Raw genomic sequence first — 16,100 nt, forward strand, 5'->3', positions numbered from 1 at the left:
AAAAAAAAATTCACCCTGCAAGGCAATATCATAAGGTGCTAGTATGCATGCTACTGCATACTAGCACATTATGAGAGACTTACCTTAAAAAAGACCCCACCAGCAGCACGCTGTCACCGCTGATAGGGCTTCCATCTTTACCTTCCGTCTTCCTTCCGGGTTTGTGGACTTTGGCTGTTTGACTGGCCGAACTGCAATGACACATTCGCGCGGAAGTCCCTGTTTACAGCATAGACCTCTGAAGGAACGGCACAATATGCCACTCCTTTAGAATGCATGCACCGTTGAGGTCACCAGGTGCTGCTCAGTGGAATATCTCCTAAACGACGCACGTTTAGGAGATATTCATTTTACCTACAGGTAAGCTCTATTATAAGCTTACTGTACCTGTAGGAAAAAAATACTGAAACAACCTTACTACCACTTTTAATATCATGAAAAGAAAGCATTGTTTGTTCTTTAAAAAACAATATATGTATTACCTTGTTATCTTTAGTAATGATAAAAGTTATTGCTGAATAAACAGGTCCATAGTTGAAATGTAAAAATTGCTCTGGTCCATAGGGGGTGAACAGGGGTGAGAGGGGAAGTGGTTAAGCGCATCAGTAAAAACTCATTCACTCAGAAAATATACTCTACTCTCATTTTCAAAAAAAGAGAAACACTTATAATTGCACGAAGTGATATTAATCTTCATCTACATGACTTTTTACATTAGCAACGTATTATTGGGTGTTATGGGAAGCATCTTCTTGATGAAGCTGGTAGGCCTCCACTAGTTCACACAGTCTGAAGTTCCTATGTAGCTCAGGCTTCCTCAGATACGGTCTTATGCACTCAGGACAAGACGCTTCTCTCTCATGCTGGTTCTCCCATGTTTTGGTAATGCAGGCCAAACAGTAGGTATGTCCACATGGCAGGGTCACTGGATCCGTGAAGATGTCCACACAACATAAACAGGTTAGTGCATCCCTCAGGTAGGTAGGTGCCAGCCTGGAACAAGAAATAAGGGTGATATTTTATGTTTTCGTTGGAAACCATAGCATGCCTAAAGGGAGCAAATATCTGACAAGCCGGACATGTACAATGATTAACCACTTGCCGACCGATATATGTCGGCAGCACGGCTCTCCTGCGCAAACTGACGTACCTGTACATCAGTCCGCAAAAGCAGGATAGGGGGTGCGCGCGTGCCCGCCGCGAGTCCTGCGGCCTTGATGTCCACCGAGTGGCGAGGAGAGACGGAACGGGGAACTGCCTATGTAAACAAGCCATTTCCCTGTTCTGCCTAGTAACATGACAGAGATCTTCTGTTCCCAGTCATCGGGAACAGTGATCTCTGTCATGTCCTAGGTAGCCCACCCCCCCTACAGTTAAAAAATGCTGAGGGAACACACTTAACCCCTTGATCGCCCCCCCCTAGTGTTAACCCCTTCACTGCCAGTGTCATTTTTACATTGATCCGTTTTTTTTTAGCACTGATCAATGTGATAATGTCACTGGTCCCCAAAAAGTGTCATTTGGGGTCAGATTTGTCCTCCGCAATGTTGCAATCCCGCTAAAAAAAAAAAAAAAATCGCAGATCGCCGTCATTACCAGTAAAAATAATAATTAAAAAAAAGTCCCTAAATCTATCCCGTAGTTTGTAGACGCGATAACTTTTGCGCAAACCAATCAATATACGCCTATTGCAGTTTTTTTTTACCAAAAATATGTAGAAGAAAATATATCGGCCTAAACTGATGAATAAATTCGTTTTATAGTTATATATATATTTTTTGGGGGATATGTATTATAGCAAAAAGTAGGTTTTTTTTTTTTTTTAAAATTGTCGATCTTTTTTTGTTTATAGCGCAAAAAATGAAAGCCGCAGAGGTGATCAAATACCACCAAAAGAAAGCTCTATTTGTGGGAAAAAAAAGGACGTCAATTTTGTTTGGGTACAGCGTCGCACGACCGCACTTTAGTATCACTTTAAGTGGTTAAGCAATGGAGCCCAAGTTATGATCTTCCACACAGGCCCATTGACTTCTTAACACATTTGTAGTGAATCATTCAGTGACGGATTGTTGAAAATGACATATATTTACCCTTTATTCCTTGCCTTCTCTTCCTGTTTCGTTGAACGTTCTGTTTGTGATGATGCATCAATTGTGCAGGTTTCATGTAGCTTTGGCTCTGAAAGAGAGGATAGATTTTGTTTATAATATAGTTGTATTAATCAAGGCATAAGATAATCTACAACCCTATGTAGTTTATAATTTGGAAGTACAAAAAAGAAGTGAGGATGATGCTAGAAGTTTATCATATGATATTTTTTTCACTGCAGGTAAGACCGTCAGTAAAAAACAGAGAGGAGATAAGGACGCAATGGTGGAGGTGGGTATCTGGTCAGAGGGATCATAGTGATGAGATGGCAATTCTGGCAGCACTTTGGTTAGAGGAGAAGCCACTCTGAAGATATAAAAAAGGAAAAGAAAGGCGTCTCTAAGTGCAGTATGCAAAATTTAATAAAGTGCACAAAGGGTTAAAAGCACTTACAAGATTGTTGAGTGTTAAAATACATGATAAAATCAGGAGTCCTCATCTGTGGCATGTGTCCATCCTCAGCATGGTGGTAGAGAGCATTGTAGAGCCGTCCAGCAGCTGTAAAGCGTTCTCATGCGTGTTGGAAAGAGGAGGCAGCAAGGAAGCCTGTATTCACTGGGGGACACACAAGGCTGATGGTGTCAGTGTAGAGAAGGGGGGCAGTAACGCGTTTTGGAGCATGTGCGGCTCCTTCGTGAGACCTACGCCCATACTCCATAAGCCAGCTTATGGAGGTCTGTGCACTTTATTAAATTTTGCATACTGCACTTAGAGGCGCCTTTCTTTTCCTTTTTTAAGACCAGTCAGTGTCAACTGAAACACATTACATAAACATATAAAAGTGAAATGAGCAGAGAAGATTGTTATCAGCAGTGGTGGAATGGGAATGGGGGGGGGGGGGGGGGGGTGGCATGAGGGTGAAATAGTGGCTGGACCAAGTGGACCTGTTACCTTGTTCTGAATGTTCAAAGTACAGGCTCATTTAAAGCCACCCTCCAGCCTATAAGGAGGATTGGATGTGCATTCAATTCAACCTCCCTCAGCCAGTGGCTTCATGAACAGAACATTCTGCTTAGCAATACGTTCCTGTTTATGTTAATACAGAGGCAAGCAGATGCGGAAAAAGAAGGCAGGGGCAAGTAAAAATGGAACTTGCCAACAGGGTAGCGACTGAGGCTAATATTGATAGGTCTAGTGTACATAGGGTTGCCCACCTGTCCGGGATTCACCTGGACAGTCCCGGTTTTGAATCATGTGTTCGGCTTTCAGGCATCCTGAAACCCAGACACATTATTCAGACTGGCCTGTGGCTCCCCAAGTAACCAAGATAGTCACACACAAATCTGTTTGGGGGCAGGTTTGGCATCACCGGGGGGGGGCGATTATGTCAGCAAGAGCAATTTGGCCACACCCACTGTTCGCTGCGGCACACTATGTGCACCGTGTTACTACTCTCCTTGGGTGCAACCAAAGGTGTCCCAGGCTGCCAAACCCAAGTGTTTGGGTTTCGCTTGAAGAAAAAGTGGCAACCCTAAGTGTACACTAGCATCAAATACAGGTCGGCAGATTCCCATTTACCCCAACAATACCGCATGGATGAAAGCTCTGTGTTTGAATTGCTTGCATTCCATTTCTCAGAATGCAGCAGCTCCTATTGGAGATGCATTTGCATGGCAGGTAAAGCAGGTCGAAAGCAGTTCAACTGTGTTTTATAGCAGTGCTGAGGCATAATTAGAACCCTTAGGATCCCGGTGAAGGAAACCATGAAGGGCCCCCCTGGCCCCTGGCTGGGGCCCTTCCCACTGATACCAGGGCCCTTTATTACTATCCTACAGCAGGCCCCATTCTTGCCATCTTGGGGTCCCTCCACAGTGGCGGAGTGCCAGGGCCCGGTCACAAGTGTTATTTTATTTTTTTAAATCATTTTTTTACCATTTTATTTTTTATATTTTTTGTTTTTACAATGTTATTTTTTTACTTTTAAACACTTTTTTAGGACCCCTGTTTGTGGTGTTGGTGAAATATCAGGGGTCCAAACAGACCACTGATGTTTCACCTTTGAGACAGACAAAGGAGATTGAGGACACCCCCATCTTCATTTCTGCAGCCTCAGCAGCACAGAATGAATAGACAGGAATGGCTCTGTACAACGCTTCCCATTCATTCATAAACGGAAGCATAGTAAACACAATTTATTATGCCTCAGCTACGAATGAAAAAAAAAACCATAGTCAGTCATTGTTACTGATCACTGACTCTTTTCATTAAGACAAAGAAGGGGTTGGTAAATTGATGCACACAGGGGCCCGGATCAGCAGGACAGGGATAGGGAGGTGGCGGGGCGGCATGTAGAGCAACCGGTGTCCTCCATTTCCATTTCCTGCAACCGCTGAATGTCTGCAGGAGGGAGAGGAGGAGAAGCTGCATGGAGTGTTCAGTTCTACATGCCACTGCTCCCACCACCCCTCCTATCCAGGTGTACAGGAGGGCTGCATGGGCCCCCTGCAGCCTTGTAGGGTGTCTAGTATGGATTTTAAATGGGACTCCACACACACAAAAAAATGTGTGAGGTCCTCCCAAAAATCTATACCAGACCTTAAATCTAAGCATGCAACCTGGCTGGCCAGGAAAGGGCAAAAAGAGATGAGCACCCAACCTAATCCTCCTGAACCATACCAGGCCACGTCTTTAACATGTGAGGGTGCCTTGCCATGTTCCCATGTTGATGAGGACAAGGGCCTCTTCCTCACAACCCAGGCACAGTGGTTGTGGTGGTCTGCAGGAGTACCAGAACCTGCAGACCACCACAACCACCACAGACCACCACAATAAAAATGCCATAAATCTATCCCCTATTTTGTAGATGCTATAACTTTTGTGCAAACCAATCAATATATGCTTATTGACTTTTTTTTAGCAAAATATGCAGAAGAATACATATCAGCCTAAACTAAGAAAGAAATGAGTTTTTTATATATATTTTTGGGCATATTTATTATAGCAAAAAGTAAAAAATATTACTTTTTTTTCAAAAGTGTTGCTCTTTCTTTGTTTATAGCGCAAAAAATAAAAACCGCAGAGGCGATCAAATGCCACCAAAAGAAAGCTCTATTTGTGGGAAAAAAACGTCAATTTTGTTTGGATACGCACGGCCGCACAATTGTCAGCTAAAGTGACGCAGTGTTGTATCACAAAAAGTGCTCTGGTCAGGAAGGGGGTACATTTTTCCGGGGCTGAAGTGGTTAATAGCGTCCCAGTAGTCAGCATCAGATATTGACTAATTGCTAAGCTCTTCTGGCTGGTGGAGGACTTTCATATTGCAGAATTCAGGTCTAGGAATCCTAGGAACACCCATAGGTATTCTATCAGCCCTGCAAGTTTCTGACCAAATGTTTCAAATGTACAGTGAATTGTTAATCAATATGTAAAAAACAGATACTTACTTTTGGCTCTTGGTACCATCTCAGAGTTTTGCAGGTCTTGGATGAGAGGCCCATTATTTTTTATTAGCGCCTCAAAGAAGATGTCCTTGTTGGAATTAGCCCAACCTCTGACATACTGGTAGAGTTGTCTCATCTTGTCCTGAGATGTTAGCTTACAACGCACATTCTCATACTGTTCATCTGTCAACAGACCATTCTGCAGTAAATGATCCAGGATGGGCTCCACCATGTAGACCCGGCTTATCAGAGCTGCCCGGTGTCTATCAATGAAGTGCTTCATGTCCAGATCTATGAAAAGAAAAATCATTATCAAGTTCACATTTTGTGATTCCCTCTAATCCCACCCTGAGCTAGAAATTATATTTTCTGTAGTTGGCCAAACCAACAAATCCAAGCCAATTGCAATGTAGACACAGAGCAAGAGATTGGCATTAATCAATACATGGCCAAGATGAAACGCCTTTTAAAAAAGAAATCTAACCTCTACTGGCACATAGAATTTCTTAACAAATATGTTTGTGAAAACATAAGCCCCTTGGGCTTAAGGATACAGGTATATCCGTCATTCCAAAATGCCACTCCTGAATTTAAAGTAGCTTGGGAAAATATATTAACCACCTGTAGTACCAGCTTGATGAAACTTTTATTTCCCAATATCAATCTGGATTAACTACATTGGATCAAGATATTTGATCCAATGCTCTCTACACTAAACGTTGGCAAGAAATCAAAGTCTTTGTCACTAAAATTACTAAAGACATCATTTACAAGAAACAAAATAAGCTATCTAAGGATAGGCTGGCCTTCATGGAGGGCTTCGCCTATCGATGGCAGCTACCTTCCCAAAACAAAGGCTCTAGGACAAAATATTGCATACCGAAGAATCAGGGAAATATCCCTTCTACCACTGATGATGATACAGAATCTGATTCTTCTCTGTTTCCTTCACAGCTCACTTCCAGGAAAGGCAATCAGACAGCTCACCATACTCATCAATGCGCACGTAAGTGGGATCTTGGTGGTGGGTCTTTTACACCTTATTTCAAAAAATGTCCTCCCACTTCAGACACTATGTTCACTAACCAAAGACACCCTTATGATACTCCTCAACTTTTGACACCAATGGTCACCCACCAGGCAAATACCTGGGTGCCACTGCTTTACAAGCTATTCAACTACTTAATTCTCAAACACAGGCACAATTCACGCCCTCTAATGCTATTTCTACTTCAGCAAACGTCGGTGACACCGGAATACCTGCTCCACAGGGGGCCTCTGCCGCCGACATTACACAATCACTATCTACAAATTTATCAGGAGATACCGAACTTGCAGCACAATTACAAATATGTACATGTCAAAGTACATTGGATTCACATATTTCCCAAACTAGAAATCCTCCACCAAATTTTCAGGCCCCCCTTTAACACACCACTTCCCACTTAAACTCCAATCTTAATATCATCAATCTAACTCCTTACTCATTTACTGAACAAGAATTAGAGGTCCTCCAATTAGGTCTTCATTTCTGTCCATCAATGACATTAGACAAATATGAAGCCATCAAGGATCTATACCTGTGTTCGCAAAATTTGACATATCCGTTTTGTTTGATAGTGACCGTCTTCGCTCTATACAAGACAAACAAATCTCAAGTTAAAAACTATACAATGGAGGACTTTCGAGCCCCCCGGGATCTAATACTATTGTTAGATGAAAATGATTAGAAAAAAGGGGAAAAAAACTGCGCTCTCTGCCTGGGAAACACAGACAACGCTGGTCTGTGAGAGCAAAAGGGTTGGTGTCAATACGTGCCAGTTTTGAAACACCTATACTCCGGTGGCAACGTTCTGGTTGTGTCATTATATCCCAAGATTTTGGCTCATCGGTTGCGGTCCGGAGGAATAATCCCCATTCAGGCTTTCTCTGATCCTCTGTAATGGGGGATCATGAGTCTGGTAAGCGGCCATTGTTTCACTCGTGCTGGTGGATCAAGCACTATCTTTACAACAGCAAAGATTACACAACTTTTCAAAGGACTTTTTCACATTATCATATTTTTTATCACATGGGTGATTTAGTCATTTATGTGTATGAACTCATGTTTGTTTAATTTTATTTTTATGCATTTATTTATTTTATTATTCAATTATTCCTACATATATTAACTCATACTGCTTAGGGTTATGGCACTTTGAAATGTTTTTACTTTGTATGATATGCATTCAGGGATTCATTGCTGAAATCGTGATTAACTATATGCATGTCAGTATCTAGCGCGATTCCAATTTTTCCATTAGATGAAAATGACCATGTAGACCAGACTGATAATTCACTAGTCTCTAACTGCCATTCTACATTATCTACTCCCCCAGTCACATTCAGATGTAAATCCCAACGTTTTCCCGATCTTATGACCAATCCAAATATTTGGGCCTTCCTGATGGGGACAGTCAATGATATTAAACAGCTAATCCTCACTCCCAAACCCAGTAATTTGACTGCTTTACAGATACAAGCTATTTCACGGCTACAAAATCATCCTGACCTTGAAATTAAAGCTGCCGACAAAGGCGGCAATATTGTCTTTATGACCAAGAATAAATATGAACATATGGTCATGAACATTCTATCTAACAAGGAATGGTATGTACGCATCAATGCATCAAAAATTAATCAATACAAATCTGAATTTTTGTCTATCATTGGCTCTGCCCATCAGGGAGGCCTTATCGATTTAGATCTATACAATTTTCTTAATATACGAAACTCCAGATTGGCCACATTTTATGCCTTACCAAAATCACATAAACATCCAACGAAACCTCCTGGTAGACCCATAGTATCAGGCATTGGTTCTCTTACGGAAAATGCAAGTCGTTTGGTGGATTCCATACTCATGCCGCATGTCCTAGCACTACCATCATACACTGGGGACACACTAGACCTTCTCAAACATATTGAAGGTATGGTTGTACCTCCTGATGCCCTGCTCGTGACCTTAGATGTTGAAGCTTTGTACTCCAGCATCCCTCATGAGCAGGGCGTCAGGACAGTATGTACCTTCCTGCAAGAACAAAATCACCCTCAATGGGAATATTGTGAATTCATCTTGGACCTTTTACGGTTCATATTGACACGCAATTGTTTCACCTTCAAGGAGTCCCACTTCCTCCAGGTACAGGTGGTGGCCATGGGCACGTGTTGTGCACCGGCCTACGCCAACCTGTACCTGGGGGGGGTGGGAACGCACTATGTTTTCTGATGATTCTCTATCTGAATATATGAGCCAGGCGATATGCTGGCTACGCTATATTGATGACATATTCATCATATGGTCAGGCACCGTTGCTACGCTCAATACCTTCATTGACATTTTGAATTATAACCAATTCAATTTAAAATTTACAGTATCTAGTGATATATCCAAAATTACTTTCCTTGACCTTACCATCTTTAAGGACAGCAACGAGTGCCTGGCCTCTACACTTTTCAGAAAAGAAACAGCAGGCAACACATTTCTACATGCTGATAGTGCCCACCCCTATACCCTCATCCGTAGCATACCTTATGCACAGTACTTGAGACTTCGCCATAATTGTACCCACACTGACGAATTCAAATTACAGGCCAATCTACTTCGTGACCGTTTCAAAGCAAGGGGCTACAGCAAATCCCTGCTACGCAAAGCATATAACAGGGCATTGCGTCAATCTCACAACTCCCTGTTATATAAAATGAAAATTACAAAAACTCACCACCCAGTAAGATATATAACTAGGTATTCAGAACATCACGCTGAGTTGCGTGATGTTCTGACAGCACAGGACATTACCTTTCGTAGATCTAGGTCCCTACGGGATAGACTAACCTCTAGCCATTATTTGACCATTCAACCATCTCACCGTCGCCCTAATGGTATTACGAGATGCGGTAAATGCATCTTTTGCCCCTGGATTCATACAGGTACCCGTTTTCTACTTTCTAATGGTGAAGTATTCACCCCCACTTTCCATACGGACAGTGAGACTCAAGGGGTCATTTACCTAATGACTTGCAAATGCAAAGCCTTTTATGTGGGTAAAACCATTAGACACTTTCAATCTCGTATCAAAGATCATTTCTACTACTCTACGGGTGGAAAAATGGTCACCTCAGTGAGTAGACATCTTGATCTATACCACAAATTCGACACTTCAGTGGTCTCCTTCATTGCCCTTGCAGTTATACTTAAAGACCCACGCAGGGGGGGGGGGCTGGGACAAACAGATACTTAGAAAGGAGACTTTATGGATAGAGCATTTGGATGCTACCCACGCTCCTGGTATTAATGAGGCTCAGTCTTACAAACCATTTTTGTAGTGATCTCCCTTAGATAAGTAATCTCCATTTTTGAGAATCCTCTTTTATCCTTTTTCTTTCATCTACACGTATTGGGTCCCATATTGTATATACATTTATTGTTTTTTTGTTTTTGTTTTTTTTTTCTCTCTGAAATGTTTGCTCCTAGTCCTATACTGTGATCTTTCAATCTAGCTTAAAAATAATTGTAGTACGCATCAATTATATTATATCTGAATATTTTGCTTATTAGGTTGCCATATTTGGCTCCCAAATTAAGCACCAATCACTGTTTTGGTTATTTGAAACTATTGATGAATGTATTAACTACTTATTTACACATATATTTCTCTGTTACTATACCATATCTTTTTTGTTTGATTATCTCGCAGCTTGTCCCCCTAAATCATCAGACTGTATAGTTCGGGTGGGCGCCCTCTGGGGGCGGAATCTGGTCACTACGCGGTCTCCCAGCGTCACATCATTTATCCATCTTGTTGTGACGCAGACTCTGGTCAACAGGGGGAGCTCCATGCTCTCCCAATTGCTGACCATTGCTAGTTCACTCTGCGTGTGTCCTTTTTCGCCAGGCTCTGTCATCACGCTCTGATGACGCGCTCGCTGATCGGGCGCATGCACAGTGAACACTTTCGGCCGGTCCGGATGACGTCACAACGGCTACGCCAATTGGTGACAAGGGGCAGGACGTGCATTCAAAGGTGGACAGGGCTGTGGCATTTCCTAATAGGCGATACCATTGGCGGCCGTCGGTTACGTCCAGCTTGCTCCATTCATTGCCTTTAGGTATGTTCCATTTATCCCTATGGGCTCACCCAATCCATCACTCATTCCTGTCCTAAAAACAATTCCTAACTGTTTATTTTGTTCTATGTTTGCTTTGTGTTGCTCACACGGCCCTTCAAACCCTCACATGTCTAAAACCTCTTTTGATACGATACGCATTTTGGGGGTGACACTTTGTTTGCCTCTTGCGGAGGAAACGCCCCCCAAAATGGGGGAGTAGATCGCAACTGTATCTTTCCCCACCTCATGCATCAGGATAGATCTTTTTTAGACTCCTGCATTTCAGTAGATCAGATGTTTAACTAACACCTGCTCTGTAAATATACATGTTAGGATCTAGGGTCAGTGAGCTATCACTCAGCTCCTGCATAAATTCAATGATCACCTTATCATCTACAATTTAGTGCCTACTGCATTTACATATGTACTTTAGATTATGGCCGTCATGGATCATGGTGGACCTCTGCCGCCCCTGTCGGCTTCATGGAGGTGAGTCCTGGTCCAATTGAAGGCTTCCCGGCAGGGTGAGAATGTGGGGGTGATGCAGGATCTGAGCTCTCCCCCCCATGCTCTGATTGACGGACGTTTGTATCCATCGTCCGCCGACGTGAGCTTCACTCTGCCGGCGGCATCCCTTGATCACCTCCGGATGAGCCGCGGCGAGGTGCGCATGTGCGAGTTACTTTGGCGTGTGCACGGCGCCGCGACATCTCGCGGTTTGCAGCGGAGTTGACGGCAGCTGCCGGGGGTTTTTTTTTTTTTTTTTTTTCGCCTACAGGGATGCCGGGGGAGCCACATGTGGGCTGCTTACTCTGGGGGGGGAGGAGATCAGCACCTGTGCCTACTCAATTAATTGCCTACTTTAGGCATATATCCATGATCGGCTGCCTGTGAGTCTTATTATGACTCCACGCAGACCGTAATGGATGGCACTGCACAAATCCTTTTTTTTGGCTCCAGCCTTTTACCTTTTTTGCTCCATTGCAATTTGGTTCATACAAGTCAAACTCTACTACATCAGCCACACTGTGGCACAAGGTAAATTATTATACTATACATATACCCTTACTACTCTGATATTACAACACTACACTCATACTCCTATTCCTATAATCAGTTTAGATCTTCCACACATGTTTTTGATTGTTTCATTTGGTTTTACTCATTCACACACTCTCCTTTTGATTTGTTTTTCACTTTTATTCCACCATGTGTTGGCTGACACTACACACTCATTTCATTCACCTGGACATGGCACTGTAGTCAGCATTGTGCTGGCCATCCATTTAATTTTACTTTATCACTCAAAGGGTTTTTCATATTCCTTGTACCACATATCACTTCCCACTCACCTGTGTTTACACACCACACCACTCAAACAACCCTATAACTATACAACCATTTCTTTTATGGTTGTGCCACTTTCTATATAATTAATTATAATCATGAAACCTTAGGACACCAGATCAATATATATTGATCACTAGGATTGCAGTTAGCCCATACACTTCATACTTTTGCCAATGTGCTGAGAATCATTTTGACTGATTGGGTATTTGTCGCAGGTGCTGACTTCTCCTTCCCCTGGAGGGCGTCTATGTGGCTCCTTGTAAGCCCCTTGGGCTGGACTCATGCGCTCTGGGGAGACAGGGGCGAATATGGGGGCCCCCCGGATCCATTTACGGCTTTTACTGGCCAAAGGATTATTCCCTCTACTTTTCAGCGGTAAATATACTACCACTTTTAACCTTACAATGAGATTTATGATGACATGTTCTTAAATTTTGAAGATATTCAATGTATTTTATAGAACCAACTATCCCCCTGATGATGACCGTACACAGGTCGAAACGCGTCGGGGATTTATACCGTCAACAGCCCGGAAATGTATGACTGTATATAATTTTGTGTAAAGATGTGTCAACTTTATATTGTGGAATATGTATTGTACTACTTGGCCAGTGCTCTATGTTGTAATGCCAATTGAATTATAGCATTACAATTGTTCATGGTTCAATAAAAGCACTTACTGGTTATAAATTTTTTTATTATTTCTGAATATCAAGATTTTGCTGTCTAAAGCCCCACCGGGGAAACTGTCCATTTTTTACTATTATTGTTTCGGGGTGTGCAGCGCATGCGTCTCTCCCACATGTGTTTTTCTCTTTATTAGTGCCCATGAATGCAGCCCCACCGTTGCCATGAATGAAGCCCTACCATTGCCAGGAATGCAGCACCCCCGTTGCCAGGAATGCAGCACCCCCGTTGCCAGGAATGCAGCACCACCGTTGCCATGAATGCAGCACCACCATTGCCATGAACGCAGACCCACTGTTGCCATGAACACAGACCCACTGTTGCCATGAATGCAGAACCACCGTTGCCAGGAATGCAGCACCACCATTTCCCATGAATGCAGCACCTCGTTGCCATGAATGCAGCCCCACCGTTTCCATGAATGCAGCCCCACCGTTTCCATGAATGTAGCCCCACCGTTGCCATGAATGCAGACCCACTGTTGCCATGAATGCAGCACCACCTTTGCCATGAATGCAGCCTCACCATTGCCAGGAATGCAGCACCCCCATTGCCATGAATGCTGCCCCACCGTTGCCATGAATGCAGACCCACTATTGCCAGGAATGTAGCAACCCCATTCCCATGAATGCAGACTCACCATTGCCATCAGTGCAGCCTGATTGATGCCCCTCTGCAAACCTCGGAGGGGACAGGGAGGGGGCAGGGCGAGTGCCAACAGATTACATACAGCAGAATCTGTTTTCTCGGCGGCCTCTTTAATACAAAGTCCTGCCTCCTATGATGGACAGAACAGTCGCCCAATGGCAGCGCAGGAAACTGGACTTCCTATTACAGAGGCCGCTGTGCAAACAGGAAATTCACCTGTATGTACGGCACTCGTCCCGCCCCCTCCCTGTCCAGTCCAAGGCAGCCAGCATGTATATCTTTTGTGGCCCCCAGCGCTCAGGGATTCGTTGGGGGCCACAAAAGGTATACATGTCCAAATTACCAGGCAGGCTGTTCGAAACCGGAACGCAAGCCGCGCTTGCCCCGCGGGCCAGACTTTGGACATGCCTGTTCGATACAAACACTAGAATATTTCTTCTTTACTTTACATTCTGACCGTTATATTTTATCAAACAGTTTGTCTTGTGTTACTGGATCTCTCTTCCTTTCTCCTTCTGTCTCTATAAATTACAACTACGGAAGACATATACAAATGCTGAGAGACGGTGCTCAGAGCGCATAGATCTTTTTGTTTGTTTTGTGAACCAGATCAGCAGTAGTTTGTCAAAACCTAAAGTGTGAGTTCACTTTTAGCACAAAAAAATCGAATTCCTCTTAATATCATTGCTAACATAAATGAAATTGTTATTTTTATGTAAAATGTGCTTACCCCTGTGTTCTGGATCTCTCACTTTGTGGGTAATTGAAAAAAAAAATCATTCCGAGCTTCTGTTCCGGCTTCCTGCTGACACTGTCCCCAAATATACATATCTGTCCCTCCCCCCCCCCCCTCTATCTCTATATATAGCTCTTTTTTTCTCTCTGTATCTCTCTTGTAGGGAGTCAGCCTGGGACAGGATTAAGAAGGGGTTAATTGATGAGGGCATGTACTTCCCCTTCAGGCCTGCTTATTAGTCAGCTAGTCTGGAAATGTCAGTGGAGCTGGAGTGAAAGACATCAGCATCTTGGGAGGAGAGCTCCGTTGCTGGATTGTGACCTGCTGGGGTGAGCTAAACCATATAAAAGACTGTTGCTCTGGCTAGAGCCATGTACTGTGCACATCAGCCTATTGGCTGCAGAGACTGAACTTTTCCTATGTGTGCAACTGTGTTACAAGACAAGCCTCACATTTCTTTTGTTTGACTTACCTCTTGCTGAATAAAGCTTACTTTAATTTTACTGGACAGTCTCTGAGCCGGCTGTTCACCCTTCTGATGCCTACTCCAACCTGATCTCTAAAGTGGAGACCCCGTATTCCCCACCTGGGAGAGGTGACAGGCAGAAACTTCCCAGGTTCTCTCGATTCCAGCGATCTATCCAGAGGAAGTTAGCCATGGAATATGGATATGATTTTCTTTATGCTCCGTGGAAAATAATGGAGGAATTTGAGGCTAAGAGAGGCTTGATGCGATTAAGCTGTCTGGGACTTTATGCCCCCATGCCACATTGGAATGGGTGTCCCTTAAAGAGAATTGGAATTTAGGAAGATCAGTTATATACAGTATTGATTGTGTGGAGGTCAATCGCCCAGATAAGAAAGGACAAGCTTGGGCCATCAGCATTCTGCGTCCCCGAAGGAAAAATAGTCTGAATACCACATCCTAACTATTATATTGAGTTCTGTCAATTGCCTGGCCAGTTTGAAAGGACTGTTTGTTACAAAGGGGCTAAGGATGAAAAAGTTGCTACAATCATTCTGTTGCTATTCTATCCTTGCAAATAGAGGAGGGGGTAACTGAAGCTGCTGTTGCTTCACCATTTGGGAGGAAAGAACTTCTACTGCAGAGAACTTCTCCTATTCAAGCCAGAGTCTGCTACCAGGAGGGGTTAAACCCCTAGTTACTAAAAGACACTTTGCAAAGATACCTTGCTAAATACACTTTGTGAAGATCTCTTGGACCAGTGGGCCACCACAGTTGTTGAAAGAAATCTTGTGTGAGTTGCTGCCATGGGGAAAAAAAAACAAAAAAATGAGCAGTGGCTCATTGTCTCTTCTGAAGGAGGCGCCAGAGAGAAGGGCTTCCTTTGAAGAGTTTCTACAAATGCCCAAAGGTAGGCAAGCCATTGCTAAGGCTCCAGCAATGACGGCTGGCCCCTAGGACAAGATGCGTTGCCCCGATGCTACAGAAAAAGGGCCACTGCAGGCATCAGTCAAATGGACTCCACCCTTCCTCCTCCTGACTTGTGGGTTTGGCTAATAAGAAAGAGTCAGTACCCTGGTATTTGAGAGAGACTTTGCCTATTTTTAGCCACATGGTTCCCATGAGGAACAGTGTAGAACAGTTTTCCTCAACTCCAGTCCTCAAGGCGCCCCCAACAGGTCATGTTTTCAGGATTTCCCTCAGATGAAACAGCTGTGGTAATTACTAAGGCAGTGAAACTTATCAAATCACCTGTGCAAAATAATGGTAAGCTTGAAAATATGACCTGTTGAGGTGCCTTGAGGACTGGAGTTGAGAAACACTGATTTAGAATGCATTTAGTTAGGTAGACTGGTAGGTTGTTCTGTTTGTTTTTTACAGGAACACAATGGGTCAAGAGTTGCCCTTAGGGGGCTGGATGCATCAACTATGTCTACGTGAATGTTAGCGATAGATGTCTGCTTAGGTGAGAAAGCTGTCTCTGCAGAGAGGACAGTCTCACTATAAGCACGATAGACCAGCCCTCAAAAATTCCACT

The 16,100-nt window shown here is 43.4% G+C and overlaps 1 protein-coding gene across 1 annotated transcript; it reads right to left on the reverse strand.

The window, feature by feature from the left end:
- Positions 1 to 409: 409 nt before the first annotated feature.
- Positions 410 to 14,108, reverse strand: LOC141148407 (uncharacterized). Its single transcript, XM_073635881.1, has 5 exons — positions 14,092 to 14,108; positions 7,109 to 7,162; positions 5,532 to 5,819; positions 2,091 to 2,178; positions 410 to 993 (listed from the first exon to the last, which is right to left on the reverse strand). The coding sequence occupies exons 2-5, from the start codon at positions 7,128 to 7,130 to the stop codon at positions 726 to 728; spliced, it is 666 nt and encodes a 221-aa protein (XP_073491982.1). The 5' UTR covers positions 7,131 to 7,162; positions 14,092 to 14,108; the 3' UTR covers positions 410 to 725.
- Positions 14,109 to 16,100: the final 1,992 nt, after the last annotated feature.

The sequence above is a fragment of the Aquarana catesbeiana genome, linkage group LG06, assembly GCF_042186555.1.
Source record: "Aquarana catesbeiana isolate 2022-GZ linkage group LG06, ASM4218655v1, whole genome shotgun sequence".
Taxonomy (NCBI): Eukaryota; Metazoa; Chordata; class Amphibia; order Anura; family Ranidae; genus Aquarana; species Aquarana catesbeiana.